The following is an 18,403-nucleotide window of genomic DNA, read 5'->3' as shown; positions in this document are numbered from 1 at the left end:
TTGATCCACCGTGACCTTGCTGTCTCTGATTCCTCAAGAAACAAATTTAAAACAGTATTGGTTTGGTACAGTATGAAAAGTTCAAGTTTGTACCTGCCTGTACAATGTTAGTAACATTATATCTAGCCATACCAAAGTTTGACTGTTCAGACAGTTTTTCCAAAATGTAATTTTCTGGGAGTCCAATGAGCTATGTTTCACAAAAACTATTCCCACAAGAGCTAAATACCAAGGTAATCAATCATACAATGTACTGTATCCTGTTGTTATGGGTACAATACATTATTCATGCAGTATAAAGATTTTTCAGATGTTGTTGAAATGAACAGGCAAGCAAATGAACAACTGTAAGGTGTCGTATGTCCTTAGCTGAAAATTGCAGTTTCCTAGGTGAAAATTTGTAAATATGCCTTCAATGCTCACAGCATGTTGGAGACTGATTTTCTGCAAGTGTGGACTTTCCGAGAGCATCAAGAAGTCAGTTAGAAATCCAAAATATGCCAATTACACCTACGGATGAGTGCCAGATTTTCTACTCTTAGTATTTGTATACCGCTTGTATTTCAGTTACTAAAACGTAAAGTTGTTACTCAGTCACTGGAAATGGGCTCAAACATTTTGGCAGCAGTACAAAAACGTGAAGACTGTTTGAGATGGTGGGTTTCTCCATGAGCCATTGCACGTGATCACCACTGATATGTTTAATGAATATAATTAGGCACAGGCTTAGGCTTTTGATGTAAAGTTGTCTCAACTTTTGATTTTTCCTTCACTGCATCTTTTCAAACATTTTGTTCTTGTGCTGAGAATGAGATGATAGTCTTCTTCACCAGATTCATTTAATAAACTCTGATATTTGTGTGATAAGCCCTAAATGACTGAGAGAAAACAGTATAGCAGTGGAAAAAAACTTGCTTCCGTCACTGGTTACATATTGAAATGAGGGTGACCTTCTTCCCTTCTCCCTGTGGGATCTGGCAGTAGTTTCTCGCGGGTTAGCAGGAGATGTGCAGTCGCACCCACAGAGTGCTTTGCAGACTGTGATCCTGTCGCGCTCCCTGGCTGAAGAGCTCTGCAGCTCGGGGATTTCCACTGCTGTGCTTACCATCCCTTGACAGATTTTTTGTTACTGTTACCTACCTACCTACCTACGTTTTGGGCCCATGTAAACTCTTTAACACCTTCTGTATTATTTGGCAAAAGAATCTCCCCTTTCCCTAGTCTTTCCCATTTTTTAAATAGCTTCAGTCAGCTCTTCTGTCCACCACGGTTCCCTTTGTCATCACTCTGTCACCTCCATCAGGTGTTCTCTCGATAGTCTTCCTCTTTGGCCCTCTCATTTTTGCCTTGTGGTTCTTCCCTGTTCATCTTTGATTCCCACTTCCACACTGGCCTTTCGTACTTTTCAAGCTGCCACATTTCTTCACACCCTTCTGCTTATTTGAACATGTAGACATGTTTCAGTTCTACTCAGTAGACATCTTCCATCCTGTTCTTCAGCAGCTGCTCTCTGTGAACCTTGGTAATCAGACTTTTTCTCACTTGTTGGTTGTTCACTTGACCTTTCCATGTCTGCTCCAATTTTTAGGAGGTGTGCAGACATGACCACTCTCTGTTCTGGTGTCTGTCTTCTCTAGTAATTCCTCCTTCATAATTTCAGGAATCTCATAGTCTTCAGTGTCCTTCTATGATAACAATTTGCACAGCTCTGCCTTTGGTTTTTTTCCTCCTCTCTGTACTAATGAGTCTTATCTCAATCTCTCTACTCCAGCTGTAGCTTTCTGTCCAAATTAAAATCTTAGTTGATGTTTCATGGATGAAGTAGTTCTCAAGAAAAAAAGCTCAACCTTCTTTGCCATCTTCTTTCACAGTCACTGTTTCACCACTATCTCTCACTTCAGCTGATGCCTCAATATTGCCATGATCACTTTCTGGTGCTTATCTCAATCCTTCTTAAGCCTCTTTTTGCCCCTTCATTTTCCACAGATGACTAATTAATTGCTCTCTCTTTCCTGAAGAGAACCTTTCTGCAGCTTCTCCCTGTACTAACACTCCCCAACCCTATTGTACACATGATGTTAGATTTTATCTCAGTTCCCTGAATAACACTAACTCTCAGTAATTATACTTTTTTTTTCTTCAAAGTTGCTTTGCATTATTTTAGACCTTTAAGAATTGTGTTTGTTTTAATTAGTTGGTCTAAAACATCTTGCCTTATATAAATATTTCTTATTTTTCCTACTTGGCATTTCTAAGACTTGCCTTTCCTATTTGTTCATGGAGATAAAATTGTCATCAAAGGATATTATGATTTTATGTCTTGACTTCTGCAGTGCCTTCTCTGCCTTCTTTTATGAATGCCGTTTTGCTCCATTAGTATTTATTCAAAATGCTCCTGCTCCTGTTACCTTTTGTGTCCCCACAGGCCCTTACCTTTCAGCACCCTTCATGGCCTCTCATTTATCAATTGCTATCAAGAGCTTAGTTCTCACTGGTTATTACCCATTTGCTCATTTTTCAAACACCACCCTGGTATTTTGTTTGGCCTCAGTTTTTCCTCACACTTAACAAAAACTGCTGGTGGATGGCTGCCCATCTACCTCGGAAGATTTTTCAGTCTCTTCATCCAGGACTCCCTTTGCAGCAATGCCTGTGGAAATACGAGAGGGCAGGTCTCCTGTCGTGCCCTTTGCTCGTAGTCTTCCCCACACAGGTTACTTCCTTGTCCTTCACCAGGTTGTATTTTACTGTTCTCGTGTCTACCTAACCCTTACACTCTTTGGGCCAGGAGTTGTCGTTTGCAAAATTTTGTAGAAAGGGATTCATGACTTGGGAAGGTGGATTGAACAGCAACAAAAAAATATTAATAATAAATGGCCCAGCCAGTGTGCAGCATCAGTCAGGCACTTTCTGATTTGCTGGTTACTTGTTTGCACATTTGAACAAAAGCAGATCTATTGCTGCTGCTAAATAGATCCTGAACGCAGGCAGGCGAGCTCTTCCTGTCGCAGCGAGCGGCTGCGTCAGTGCTGCGAGCAGCAGTGCTGCTTCTGGGCTTCTCCTCAGCTCTGTATGTAGAAGCATCGGTAGCAGTTAAAATAACTTTCACTGTGAGGAATTAATTTGATTCATACTTTTCTGCCTGCAAATGTGCTATTTTACGTATGCATTTTGTACAAGTGTTTACAGTACGTGACTTAAGCAGCACAGTGAAAACATGAAAATCTTGTCATGGGACAAGCACTTAATGCCGGTGTTGCTGTTTCCTGTGCGCTGAATACAGATGAATTGTTTCACAAAAAAGAGCAGAACTAACCGGTTTACAGAATTCCGTGACTTACGAGGTTTCCATGTCAGTGTCCCATCGATCAGTTCGTTCTTGAGCAATACCCCAGTCACTCGGCAGAGTGGCCTCTGCTCCCAGTCCGCGCTGTGGGCGGCGGTGGTGGGTGGTGGGACCCCCCAGCTGCGTCCCAGCAGAGCGTGCAGCCCCTCCAGGCTCCTTCAAAAGTGACAGAAAGCGATACAGAGAAAATTCTCTTGTGTAGGCACCCTCTCTGTGGACATGTGCTGAAGTTCCTTGGAGAAGACTGATGCGTTGAAATGTTTTAGCACAGAGACTACTTTGGAGAATTTCTGTGTTTCAGCTGACAGCCATGGCTCCTGTGAACCTAAAAGGGGAGAGAAATGGGGAGTGTAAAGAGACAGTCCAAGGATTACATGTGGAGAATATAAGTTTAAAAACAGCATCCTGCACTGTGGTTTTCTGGGTTTTTTTTGAGGGGGCCTTAGACTTTTGGATGCTTCTGCTGGCATGTTTAATTCTCACAGGCTTTTTTACTCATTTCTTTTTATAAGGCACAGCAAATAAAAATCTTTTTTTCTTTTTTTTCTTGTACTACTTGCTCACTTGCAAGCAAAATGATACCTGACAACCTAGCATTAGAAACATTTCAAAATAAAAATTGGTTAGACTTTTCTGGTTTGAAACCTTTACATTATTAATGCTTTAAACCAATTTTGTTTCAGACGTGGGTTTAGTGTGCATGGCAGCATCTCTGCCAAGCTGCTGGCATGGCAGAACTGGGAACCTTTATACTTTGCTGGAGCTGAGGCTACTACTCTGTTGACTCAAATGCCGGACACTTTATTTATGGTACTAAAGATCCTAGGTTTGATCTGTTATGGCACATAAGCCAACCATGTACTCATGCCCGTATTCCATTACACCAGAACTATTAGCTTGCAATCCTGTGAAGTCTGCTTATGAGCAATCTCTAAAGTCAAGGCAGTATGCAGTAGGTTAAGCCCTTCTGCTTGTCAAAATTTCATATATTCAAGTGTGTATTTTGCTTCTGGTGCTACCTACCTAGTAACTTGGTTTGTTTTAAGTTGCATTTTCATGTCTGTAACATGAGTTACATTTAAGTTAACAGTATAGTTGTTTTATCCTGACTTTTCCCACCAGAATTATATTAGTCTGCCTTTTTGTTAAAATCGCATTGATAATTGTGAGTAGTAACAACTTGAAGAATCTTTACAATTAGTATTCTACATGGGTCTTATAAGAGCAAATAAAAAAATAAAAAGGATAAGGTCTAGTTGTGAGATGTAGCCATTATAATTCAAATGCAGATAACAGTGAATATATTAAAAAAAAAAAGTCTTTGGCTAGATTTAGAAATTCTCAGCATTTCGAGTTGGATGAGTTTGTAATTGTAAATTTACCAAATTATATTGTCTTTCTCTGTATGCATTCATTATGTTACTGTTATTTCTGGTATGGACTATAAGTACTTTGTAGAGATCAAATCTACAGATAAAAAAATACTACTGTGAAAACAACGGAAGCTTTACTAATATAAAAAGCCAGAAGTGAATGTGTGGAAATTTCTACAATTTTTGTGGTTTCAATGGTTCTGAACTGTGCTTGTGGCAGGAGCCATTTCCAGCACTAATTGCTTTGCTGTAGTTACACAGCAAAGATGCGAATGTTGGTATTTATGCATCAGCGTGTGCTAGTTTGGAACACAGGCTTACCCATTCACTGACCATAAACTGTGGGGCATTTGCAAATGTCAAGAAAGAAAATTAAGTATTTTCATGTACATTATTTGAGACCTCTGGTAGAAGCAAGATTCTGCTGGCTAAACTAGGCTAATTGTATTATTTAAGATGTCAGATTGCTTAAAAAGAAATCAAGAATGACTGGATGAAATTGAACCTTGGTGTGATTGCTAGTGATTGGGAAGGGTGAATAATTTGAAGACGAAGCTAAGAATTATCTGTCCCTTCTACTGAAAACCAAGAGTGATATTCTACAAACTGGTGTGAAAACCAGGAGCAGTGGCTAACTGCTCCCAGAGCCTGAAAATCGGTGATATCATCTTAGTGCAAAGATTAAGTCTGACTAACCGGCAGCCTTGGTTTCTCCAGTGGTTGGTACCAGCCTTTCTAGCCAGACACATGGAACCTGGCCAGTCTTTCTGAAACAGTTGACCCTGTTCTTGTCCACATCACCTCCTTTCTGTGGTATGCCTTGAATGCATCTGTGTGCTTCAGACCAAGAGAACAAGACGTCCTGCAACAACAACCTGTTCTTTGTGCTTCACACCCTTCTGTACATCACTTCCTAGTTCTCCATAAGAAGAAACAAGCCTAGAAGGAGTGGCAACGCCAATTGTAGAATGGCTGTGGATGTCACCTATTAGAACTGATGTTCAGCGTTGATGCAGATGACAAAGGGTAGATGACGGCAGGAAGAAAGCTCACATGACTTGTTAACTAACCGTCATGAACTGTGACTCTTAAACAAGCACTGCACACATTTTAGAAATGTGGTCAAAAGGTGGCCTTTCCCCCATTAGCTTGCAAGATCCTTCCCTCGGTGGAAATTATGCTGTCAGTGTTTGCATTTGAAGGCTATTGATGAGCGTTAGATGGTATGGAGTGTAGTTGTCCAATTTTGGTATGATTGAGGCAGCTCTTTGCATGTCAGATCAGCACTTAGTTCATTCCACTGACTCCCAGTTGTCAGTATCGTCTAAGACTTTGGTCTTGATCTTCAAACCAACTGTTGGATCAAACACCCCAGCTACATCAAAGGCTGTATTTCTATTTGTGAACTGCCAGAATAGCTGTATTCCTTTGGGGCAATGTAGATGATGAAATATCAGAGCAATCATGCATCACCTGGGGACACAGTGTGGTGGATTGAGGGTGTAGGCTATAAAAAAACCAAAAAACCAACAAAACCACAAACGTGCAAACAAACAAAAAACCCCAACAACCTGCACAGAGATCAGATGAGTCAGATGACAACATTTTTATCTATGTGCAGGTTTTCATGTTATGTTTTTTCAGTCCTCCCTTTTTGTCTGATGATAATAGATAGTTTTCTCCTGAGTGCCTAATGCCTGGTGGAAATGAGACACCATTCTACTATTTTGAACATTAGAGTCCCTTGAGTGCCTGTTTTCTTAAAAAGGTACATCAGTTTCTTCACTTTAAGCTCATCTTAGCCTGCCTAACACATTTAGCTGAGTTCCACCAGCCATTCAGCCTTCTTTATGAAGAGAAGGAGTGGTCATTATGTCTTGAACCAAGGACAACTAGAAGTTGAATTGGAGATACTCTGTCTAGAAGCAGGACAAAAGTTCTAGAGGAATCTGCCCAAATGAGGCATTTCCAAGATGACTCAGTAAGGTGGAGTGTGACCATGGTTGACTTGGTACAGTGTGGAAGGTTGAAGGCAACGAGGTTTCTAAAACCTTCAGCACAGAAATTTTGCTGAATTTTTCTAAAATGTTGAATTTGCATAAGAAGAATCTCCTTATGCCTCAGAGGGAGACTATGTGAATGCAGAAATGTTTTCATCTCAATATCATGTTCAAACTGAAAATCTTCATGCAAAGTTTATATGGAACTAGATTACAAAATACATGGGCCAATCTGGTATTTAAAAAAAAAAAAGAAAAAAAGAGCGAGTTTGTCACCCCTGAGCAGAATGAAAATAGCAAGGTGATTGCCACTGAATCTTGCTGTCCTGCCTGGCCTGGTTTGATCTCTGAATGAGTTTCCTTCCACAGCTGGACTTTGTAATAACTACAAAAAGCACATTGTCTCTATCCTTAGACATAAATTACAGGTAGTCAAAATCTGTTCTGCAGTGGATCTTTTCTTTGATAGCAGTTGCCTTAGGAAGGACCTAATCCTGAGTCTGTAAATTGCATCCTATTTGTATCTGAAGAACTTCTACAAGTGTTATCTTGAACGATGATTTTCCTTTTTTTCTCCAGCTTTTGTGGTGAGTAATACGAAGTTAAGTCACAAGATTTCTTCTTCCTGACTGGCTGATATAAATTTGAAACAAGAAGGCAAAAATCATGAGTTTCTGCTGTTGAGCTGAGGATTATAATTGTTCATGTTCAAGCTCTTAATAATTTCAGGGTCTTGCAAATATTTTAATGAATATGTAACTAGTGATACTTATCAGAAATATGACCTCATGATTCCTGATGAATTAAAGAGACATCTTTGCCATTTATTTCTTTTGTTCTAGTAAGCATTACCTTGAACACATCTCCGCAAATTTTCTGCTGGAAAAAATAGTATGAATGTTTAATGAAAGAGAAGGTTTGATCTGTGTATGTGTAATTGTCTTATGTGTGCATATTTAAATGGCAAAACTTGGGAAACAAATGCAGTCTCAACATTTTACTGACGTAACTGAGAATACAAATGACCAGCCTAAGTCTTAAGGATGACTGCCAGTAAACGTTAGCATTGCAGAACTCTGTATAGTTTCACACATACATATTAGAAATACTTGTTCTCTTTTTTTTAAAAAAAGTATATATAGATAATTGGTATGCACCAGTTATGGTGCAAGAATAGCTGCAATGGGAGGGACAAGTAAAGAGCAAATATTTAATGTTTAAAGAAATTGAAGTAAACTATAGTTTACTGCAGAACGCCCTTCTAATATGGAAATTCATTAGCAAAAAGATGGCCTTCAAAATACTCTTCTGTTGAGTTAGTAGCGCTCTCTAATATTGTACCAATAAACGAGCCAGAAGATATTTTTTGGTAAGCAAAAGAAATGCTATAAAAAAAACACCACGAAAAGAAAACCAACTTTATTGTGAAGTAGCACCTGAGGTTCCTGGTAATCAAGATGCTTTCAGTCGGTGGTTGTGTTGCCTGAGGCACTTTATGGTGCTGCTGAGTCTGATGATGCTTTCAGTGATTTTTTTTTTTTTTTTTTTTTTTACACCCAGCTATACAATTACCTTTACTAGTATTTCAAAGTAGTCAAGAACAAAATGTGTATTTAAAATGTTTTTAAAATGTTTTTCTTCTGCCTTGTGATTGCAAATCTGGCTTTTATCCCCTTCTTCTGCTTGTGTTCAGCGCACTGCAGGGGTGTCACTGGACAGGCAATAAGGGACTCTTGCAGTGGTGACTAATCCTACCCTTCAGCAGCTCATTTCCCTTCACTTCACCCCATGTGCAGAAATCAAAAGGACTTTTGATGTGGTTTCTGTTTGGCTGTGTTTGTGGGTGTTGTTTTTGTTGTTGTAGTAGGGGTTTTTTTGGGGGGGGGAGTAATTAGTTTTATTGTGCTGAGGTGTGTGCACATAAAGACAGTGTTCTTTTAAAACCTGGTGATAAATGGTGAAAAGTCAGAACAAAAAAGAACTTTAAATATTTAATGATGTGAAGTTATTAGTAGAATGAAGGATTGTTTAAATGAGTACTGTTTTGGAAACTCAGCTGTGTGCATGTTGATTAGATATGTAAACAAAAGGTAGCGACGTCTTTAATTATACTTTCCTTGGATTTGTTTTTGCTTTTCAGCATAAGTATGCATGGATCTAGTGATCACGTTGTTTAGAAATGCCTGTAAGCTTCTTGTTTGCATTTTTGTGTGTATATAGAATTGCATATGGCCTCCAGTCCATCTGCTTTCTTCCTGCCTGTTAGCAAAAGTTTACAAAACCGGTGCCATCAGTTCAAGGCTGCGTGGAGCAGAACCTGTATCTGCAAACGCAGTCATCTTTATTGTATTACCCAAGACTTTTATGGAGCAGCATCTTCTGTGCCCTCTTTGTTAAGGAATTAGTGAGGCATCCCCACTCCCTGGGGAAAACTGCGAACCCCAGCAGCCCGTGCCGAGCCATGCTGGGGGTCAGCGGGAGCTGAGCCCCAGAGAGGAGGGCTGAGGGGTCTGGGATGGAGCCTGGAGAACATGCATCCCTTCTGGCATCCCTTCTGGTGGGTGCCTGAAACTCCCTTAGAGCAGCTAAGTCAGCTTAAGCAGTGTTTTGGTTTTTAATGGCAAGGACACCCAGATGAGTTTTAAATCAAGAGTATTTCATGGAATACACCTTGGAACAGTGATCAGTGTGTCCACAAGCTCGTATCTCTTGCCAGTGTGTTTCTGAGAGACACTAAAGCTTCATGTTACGTAAACACTTGCTCTCTGATGACTATTGATTAGTTCCTGCTCAGATCTCTGTTAGATTGGATAAATGACAATACTGGGAAGGTGGAATTTAAATGTAAATCCTTGTGCTTTGTTTTTGAATAATATTTCTTAAACCTTTAGCAAACAGCCTCAGAGGAGAGCACTGATGATGAGAGAAATTATTCTGGCTATGTAGTGGTGGCCTTTGACTGCAATTGAAGGCAATGGTTTTTGTTATGGCATCCTTATTAATGGGGTTGTGGCAAGTAACATGGACTTGTTTGCTTGTCTTGTAACTCTCCATTTCTCACCTGGTAGGATGAAGAGGAAACAGTGGCCTTTCTTGCTCACAGTGGAAGTGAAGAAGAGTTCGATCCAAGTACTCTTCCAGATCCTGATAAATACAAAGATTCCGATGAAGAGCAGGATTCGGAAAGCAGAAGCAGCCAGAGGTACGTACAGATCACAGAATCACGGAACAGTTAGGGTTGTATCATCCACGTTCATTTTGAAGTGTTCATGTTTTTTAGAAACTGTTTTGTTTAGAAGTTAGGAACTCATTTTATATTCATCTTCTTGCTCCTGGGACTTAGTATTTAAGTTCGTTTGTGAGGTAAGTGCTGAACAGAAAGCTGTGCTAAAGGTTAATTTCTTTTGTGAAGCTGTATGTGACAGACTTTGGAGGTAGTGTTGAAGGGATCTTGGTGAGACTGTTCCTGTTCCACATGCAAAAATCTTGACTAATTCTCTGGAGGTTTCATATGTTTCTGTGGTGGATTGACCCTCGCTGGCTGCCAGGTACCCACTAAAGCTGCTGTCACTCCCCTCCTCAGCCAGACAGGGGAGAGAAAATAGAACGAAAGGCTTGTAGGTTGAGACAAGGACAGGGAGAGATCACTCACCAATTACCGTCACAGGCAAAACAGACTCAACTTGGGGAAAATTAACTTTTTTATTGCCAATCAAATCAGAGTAGGGTAATGAGAAAGAAACAGATCTTAAAATGCCTTCTTCCGACCCCGCTTTCTTCCTGGGCACAACTTCACTCCTGTGTTTTTTTCTAAATCCTCCTGCCCCGTGGCACAGAGCGACAGAGAACGGGGGTTGCGGTCAGATCATCACGCGTTGTTTCTGCCACTCCTCTCTCCCCAGGGGAAGGACTCCTCACACTCTTCCCCTGCTCCAGCGTGGGGTCCCCATGGGAAACAGTGCTCTGTGAACTTCTCCAACATGGGTCCTTCCCACAGGCTGCAGTTTTTCATGAAGTGCTCCAGCGTGGGTCCGTGCAGTCCTTCAGGAACAGACTGCTCCAGCCTGGGTCCCCTACAGAGTCACAACTCTTGCCAGAAAACCTGCTCCAGCCTGGGCTTCTCTGTCCATGGGGCCACAGGTCCTGCCAGGAGCCTGCTCAAGCATGCTCTTTCCTTGGGGTCAGAGCCTCCTTTGGGCATCCACCCGCTCTGGTGTGGGGTTCTCCCTGGGCTGCAGGTGGAGATCTGTTCCACCACGGACCTTCATGGGCTGCAGGGGACAGGCGGCCTCACCATGGGCTGCACCCTGGGCTGCAGGGGAATCTCTGCTCCGGCACCTGGAGCATCTCCTGCCCTCCTCCTTCACTGACCCTGGTGTCTGCAGGGCTGTTTCTCACGTATTCTCACTGCTCTACCCTGGCTGCTGTTGCACAATTTTTTTCCCACTTCTTAAATACGTTATCCCAGAGGCGCTAGCACCCTTGCGGATGAGCTTGGTGGGTCCGTCTTGGAGTCGGCTGGCATTTGGCTCTGTCAGATACAGGGGAAGCTTCTAGCGGCTTCTCACAGAAGCCACCCCTGTAGTCCGCCTGCTATCAAAACCTTGCCATGCAAACTCAATGCAGTTTCAGAAATACATTTCTCTACTGTCACATTACAGGTTTTGTTTGAAAGGAAAGATGTTCAAGGATTTGGATGAGTCCTCTGTACCTGTGCTATATTAAATAAATTTGTGCACAGTGAAACTTGCTGAGTTTTCTGATTCAGTGTTGGCTCAGACTCTTCAACGCTACAAATGAAGTGGAATCTGAGTTAGAAGTAAATATATAATAAAATTAACAATGTTAAACTTTTCTTCTTAATCTAAAAGTGTTTTTAATTATATAAACCAGAAAATTTTGTTTCTTGTAGTTTAATAGAAAAGCACAGGGCAGGGATGAGGATCTGTAGGTGATGGCAACATACTGCAGTTCTTCAGCACATACTGCAGGAAGAAGCAGCGATACTGGATGAAGTCGTGTGGTTTTTGTCATCAGCTTCACTGCAATAAGAAGTCCATCTGTGTGTCTCTGACAAACCCCCTATTGTGTAACAGATTCAGAAATACGACCTTGACACTTGCATGGGAGTATAAACCTTTATTTTGCTGTCTTCTAGATGTCCAGGTTCATAAATCCTTTGCTTTTCCCATCTGAATCAGCTAAATCCTAGTGGGTAGATTGTCCCTGGCCCTGTGTCACTGCGCGTTGTGGGAGCAGTATGTAGGGACTGGGTGTGGGGACATGCATTTAAGGACTGGATACCCCTAAAAAAAAAAAAAAAGGCTGGTGACCATGTCCCCTGTAGCCCATTCACCAATGTGTTGGTCAATAGAACTGACAAGGCTGGGAGAAAGACATTGCATTTTCTGAGCAGCAGTAAATTGCTGCTTCTTTGTGCAAGTGAGAGAAAGAAGGCAACTGTAAGTTAATTCTAGTTCCTTCTGGTTTTTCACTTTCCTAAGCTGATTGTATTTCCGCTCCATGTAAAATGAATGAAAAAGCCATGTACTACGTCAATAGATCTTCCTAAAAACAAGTAGAAAATGAGACCCATCATTCTTAAACAAAATTCTTCCAGTTCCTTCTGTATTTATGACTACTTGACTCTGCCCATCTGCTTTTGGTGGAGAAAGCAGCATAATTTTTAAAGTTATCTTTAATGAAGTTTAGATTCAGTATTTACTGGTATTTATCTGGTTGAAGCAGTAAAGGTGGGGGGCTGCCTTGGTTGCAGTGACCATGAGATGGTGGAGTTCAGAATCTCCTGTGGTGGGAGCAGAATACCGAGCAGAATTGCAACCCTGGACTTCAGCAGGGCCGACTTTGGCCTTTTCAAACAATTGCTGGAGGAAATCCCGTGGGCAAGGCTGCTTGAAGGTAAAGGGGCCCAAGATAGTTGGTTAGCATTCAGGGACTGCTTCTACCAAGCTCAAGATCAGTGCATCCCAACGCGCAGGAAGTCAAGGAGGGGAGCCAGGAGACCTGCGTGGTTGAACAGGGAACTGCTGGGCAAACTCAAGTGGAAGAGGAGGGTTTACAAATCATGGAAGGAGGGGCTGGCCACTTGGGAAGAATATAAGGCTGTTGTCAGAGGATGTAGGGAGGCAACGAGGAAAGCTAAGGCCTCCTTAGAGTTAAACCTGGCGAGAGGGGTCAAGGACAACAGGAAGAGGTTCTTCAAATACATGGCAGATAAAACTAACACCAGAGGCAATGTAGGCCCACTGATGAATGGGGTGGGTGCCCTGGTGACAGAAGATACAGAGAAGGCAGAATTACTGAATGCCTTCTTTGTCTCTGTCTACTCTGCCGGAGGCCGTCCTGAGGAGCCCCGTACCCCTGAGGCCCCAGAGGAAGGCAGGGCAATGGAGGAGTTTGCCTCAGTTGATGAGGACTGGATTAGGGACCAGTTAAGCAATCTGGACATCCATAAATCTGTGGGTCCAGATGGGATGCACCCGCGGGTGCTGAGGGAGCTGGCTGAAGTCATTGCTGGACTGCTCTCCATCATCTTTGCCAAGTCTTGGGAAACGGGAGAGGTGCCTGAGGACTGGAGGAAAGCAAATGTCACTCCGGTCTTCAAAAAGGGCAAGAAGGAGGACCTGGGCAACTACAGACCGGTCAGCCTCACCTCCATCCCTGGGAAAGTGATGGAACACCTTATCCTTGGTGCCATCTTAAGACATATCAAGGATAAGAGGGTCATCAGGAGCAGCCAACATGGCTTCACCAAGGGGAAGTCGTGTTTGACCAACCTCATAGCCTTTTATGAAGACGTAACAAGGTGGATTGACGATGGCAGAGCAGTGGATGTGGTCTACCTTGACTTCAGCAAAGTATTTGACACCGTCTCCCGCAGCATCCTCACGGCAAAACTGAGGAAGTGTGGACTGGATGATCGGGTAGTGAGGTGGACTGTGAACTGGCTGAAGGAAAGAAGCCAGAGAGTCGTGGTCAATGGGGCGGAGTCTGGTTGGAGGCCTGTATCTAGTGGAGTGCCTCGAGGGTCAGTTCTGGGACCAATACTATTCAACATATTCAATGACTTGGATGAGGGAATTGAGTGTACTATCAGCAAGTTTGCTAATGACACCAAGCTGGGAGGAGTGGCTGACATGCCAGAGGGCTGTGGTGCCATCCAGCGAGATCTGGATAGGCTAGAGAGTTGGGCGGGGAAAAATTTAATGAAATATAACAAGGGAAAATGTAGAGTCTTGCATCTGGGCAGGAACAACCCCAGGTTCCAGTACAGGTTGGGGAATGACCTGTTAGAGAGCAGTGTAGGGGAAAGGGACCTGGGGGTCCTGGTGGACAGCAGGATGACCATGAGCCAGCACTGTGCCCTTGTGGCCAAGAAGGCCAATGACATCCTGGGATGTATTAGAAGCGGGGTGGTTAGTAGGTCGAGAGAGGTTCTCCTTCCCCTCTACTCTGCCCTGGTGAGACCTCATCTGGAATATTGTGTCCAGTTCTGGGCCCCTCGGTTCAAGAAGGACAGGGAACTGCTGGAGAGAGTCCAGCGCAGGGCCACAAAGATGATGAAGGGAGTGGAGCATCTCCCTTATGAGGAAAGGCTGAGGGAGCTGGGTCTCTTCAGCTTGGAGAAGAGGAGACTGAGGGGTGACCTCATCAATGTTTATAAATACATAAAGGGTGGGTGTCACGAGGATGGAGCCAGGCTCTTCTCGGTGACAACCAACAGTAAGACAAGGGGTAATGGGTTCAAGCTGGAACACAAGAGGTTCCACTTAAATTTGAGAAGAAACTTCTTCTCAGTGAGGGTGACGGAACACTGGAACAGGGTGCCCAGGGAGGTTGTGGAGTCTCCTTCTCTGGGAACATTCAAAACCGGCCTGGACGCCTTCCTGTGTAACCTCATCTGGGTGTTCCTGCCCTGGCAGGGGGATTGGACTAGATGATCTTTGAGGTCCCTTCCAATCCCTGACATTCTGTGATTCTGTGATTCTGTGATTTATTGGAGAAGGCTGTATAAGTGGATTTGTGGGTTGCTTTTCACATGTTACTAGACTTGAAATATATCTATCCATATTTGATAAATGCATTCTCTGGTGGTATTTGTATATTGCTTGGAGTGAAACCGGGTTAATGTGATGAAACTTTTTTCTCAGCTTCCCCCAGATAACATCAGTAATATTGTTAATACTGTCTTTTTAATATATGGGATTCTGATGAGTAAAACCTGGATATAAGGCAGCAATTTGAGCTAGAGGATCCTGTAAAACTCCATTTTGTTGGGAAGGGCCATCTTTGGTCTAATATTAGCTATGAGGCAAGGACCAATAGAAAAGTGTATTTAGTAATTCTGCATTTACATAGGACAGCAGCAGAGGTTCCAAGAGAAGTATTTCAAGCTACTAACACTTCTCCATCGGGGACCAGAGCAGCAGTGGTTCTGTCATTTTGCCTTTGAGAGCAAATTCTGAGCTGTCTTCTGTAGTAATGCGTTGCTGCGGATATCAAAGTAGAGCGAGAATCTTGATAGTTATTGGTAGTTTGTTTCTTGGAAGGCGTAAAACCGAGTTTACTGAGAAAGTCTGAAGTAAAGCTTTGGTAGGTGGTTGGACACTGAGCAACCCTTGCCTGGTTTATTGGTGTGCACGTTGCTGCTGAAGGGGCGGGTTCCTGGAATCCAGTAAGCTAATGGACAACTGAGCTGGTGGGAAGGAGTTAGCAGCAGCCAAGTGTAGGAAACCTAGTGTCACAACACTACCTAATAAATGTTTAATTACCTCAGGCATTTCCTAATTACTGCTAAACTGCTGCCTACTTCATGTAGGAAAAAGGTAGTGGTCTAGTGCTGCATTTCTTAAACAAGATTTTGCGTTATTTCAACTCGTAGCCTTACCTAGGCTTAGTTATCTTGTCAGTACAATGTTTTGTAGCATAACTACTTAATAAGTATTTTGAAAATGTTATGGGGTCAGTCAGTTTAAAATTGGGAATTTTGTCTAGTTTAATTTCAGTATCATTAAGTTACCATTTATCTAGGGGAGACCACTTCTGTCTTTTTGTATGTATTCATACATCACTTTTTGTATTGATCTTTTCCCCAAAGATGTCAGCTAGACTCCAGATTAGCTAAGCTTTAAGCATAAAAATTGGCAGAGATGGACAGATTTTTGGCAGTGTTAATCCATGGAGATTTATTTGGAGTCAGTGGCCGATCTGGCTCCCCGGAGTCAGTGTCTGCTCTCAGGGAGAGCTAAGACTCAAAGAAGGCCTAAGGCCTTGGTCATTTCCCCTTCTTGTGAAGTAGGTTGGAAAAGAAAGAAAATACAAAAAAGGAAAACAGGAATGTACTAATAATTTCTGACAAAATATTTTTCTTGTTTTTAGTATGCCAGATTTACACATGTAAATTTAATACCACAAAGACACAGTTTAATCCTTTTTGGTTTTCCATTTTATTGAGCTTGTCCTTACTTGAGTTACTTTTTCAGCGACTGTTTTCTTGGAACTTTGATGTCTACAGTATTTCAGTGATCCCAGGGAGATTTGTCTTGAATGTAGTTTGGGCTGAAGGGAGTAACTTTGAGCACAAAAAATACACTCTGCATATATGTTTCAACTGGAGTTGAGAAATGGATTTTTTTTCTGCCATGTATTAAGGCTTGTCAGGTTTTAATTTACTAAATGTACTTTAAATGTGTTGTTTCAACTATATTTGGAGGTGACTTTAGAACACAGTGCATGTAAGAACATTTTCCATGGTCCACTGCCATCCACATTGTGACCATGTATTTGAAATATAATTTACAATCAAGGAGGGTTTTAGCAATGAAATGTTCTTTTTTTTTTTTTTTTTAATTATGAATTATGCCTTAAGCCTGCCAAGGATCGTTTATTTGGAAGGCTGGACTTTATTTGGTCTTAGGGACTTAGTAATGCATGGAAGCTAATCTATCTAAAAATCATATTTCAGATTTTAAATAGGAGACACCAAGGCTCATCAAATAAAACACATTTTGTATTATAATTTCTTTAAGATCATACATGGATTTAAGATCTATATGTTTGAAAATGTAGTTGATGGCCATTTAAAATCTCAACATTATTCGGTTCTTTAAAAGGTGGTCTTGCAAATAAACTCTTAAAACACAGATTTTGTTATGATTTTCACATGCAATATTGGCACATTCTTGCCATGCAAACCCTGCTGACTTACACAGTTATGTATTTTTGTATTCGTTTTATGACTACAAAGTTGCAATTTGGTTTTGCTTCCTTAAGTAAAATGTTTGTATAAATCGGTAATGTCCATTTAGTGCTCTGGGAGTTATAATCTGTCTGGGTCACTTTTTGGTATCAGCTTGGGGATTTCAGTTTTTCCTGGTGGGGAGCAAGACACTCTTGGCATAACAAATGTGTCTTGAGAACTGCCGTCACCATGAGCTTCAGAACCAGCCTCTGTCAACTTCAGGACACACTACTGGTCTCCGTTGTTTGCCCCGACTTTTGATTGACTTTTTTAATAATAGGAAAGGTCCTTAACTTCCTCCAAGGGGATTTTTAAAGGCTTTTGTTCATTTTTCTATCTTTACACAGTAGGACTGAATACTTTCCTGATTTTCAGTCTTCTCTGTGTTTGCTGAAGGACTAGGGCAATGCGTAATACATTCAGCCTTTGTGAAGAAGGCAAGAAGACCAAAATTTGGAAAGTGAGTCAAATTGCTTCAAATTCTTCTCCAGTATTTAAGCTGAATGTGAGTTAACAAGGACCCAGAGAGCAGTTTCAAACAGCCTAGCTGGAGCTGACCTTCAGAGCCTTCCAGAAGACGCCACATTGGCTTAGGCACTGCTGCGATGGGAAAAGTAGTACAGATAAACCTGCACTGTCAAAGACTGCTATTTGGAATTTATTATCAGCAGCGATTTCCAGAAGCAGAGACAGTGCTGTTGTATTATAGCCGGGGACAGGCCAGGAGTGGCTTTGTCAGTCACTGCTAAGGGTAGTAATTAAATTGCAGTGAGAGATGAGAACAGCCAGGGCAGGTGTGCAAAAGGAAGAGGAAAGTGAAAAACTGGCGTGCTTGTGAGAGCAAGAGCACTGGGCAGTAATGGGCCGCTTGATAGATTTGGAAGATGACAGGGTCCAGGACAAAATTGTGTTTCTAGGAGTGCGTGAAAGGAGGGTGTCAGAATTGAGGCCATTGATGGTGCAGCACAGCATGTGGTGGTTAATCCTGTGCTGGCTTGGGCCTGCGGAGGGAGCATCAGTCTGACTATACAGGCTGAACAGCTTTGGCCAGGGTCTGGGCTTAAGTACCAGCCCATGATTGTCCGTATTGTCCACAAGTGCTGTGACTTCGGATGGTGCCAACTAGAGCTCTCCTGGGCAACGTCCCAGTGTATTTTGGTGCAGTAGGGCAGGTCAAGGACTGTTTCCAGTAGGCAGTGCTGATAATGCCACATTTCTGTTAGGTGTGTGGGTGGGAAATGTAGTGGTCTGTTTTCTAGGCTCTGAAGTCAGCTTTGAGGCTCAGTGTAGGTATGTCTGGAGACTTGTGAGATGCTCTGAACACCACATAAGGGGCTTATTTGGAAGCAGATACAGTGAAGGAAATTAATTAAGGTTTGGAAAAAGAGGAAATCAAGAAAAGCCAGCGAATTTGAATGACCAA

General features: G+C 42.2%; 1 protein-coding gene across 1 annotated transcript in view; it reads left to right on the top strand.

Annotated features, from left to right (window-relative positions):
- Positions 1-18,403, top strand: part of DDX10 (DEAD-box helicase 10) — a 181,244-nt gene that overhangs the window by 155,057 nt on the left and 7,784 nt on the right. The window contains exon 17 of the mRNA XM_065642296.1: positions 9,788-9,921. Coding sequence (XP_065498368.1) covers positions 9,788-9,921 — 134 coding nt within the window. The remainder of the gene's footprint in view (positions 1-9,787; positions 9,922-18,403) is intronic.

Source organism: Caloenas nicobarica, chromosome 1, assembly GCF_036013445.1.
Source record: "Caloenas nicobarica isolate bCalNic1 chromosome 1, bCalNic1.hap1, whole genome shotgun sequence".
NCBI classification, from domain to species: Eukaryota; Metazoa; Chordata; class Aves; order Columbiformes; family Columbidae; genus Caloenas; species Caloenas nicobarica.
This window is presented reverse-complemented; position numbering and strand designations above follow the sequence as displayed.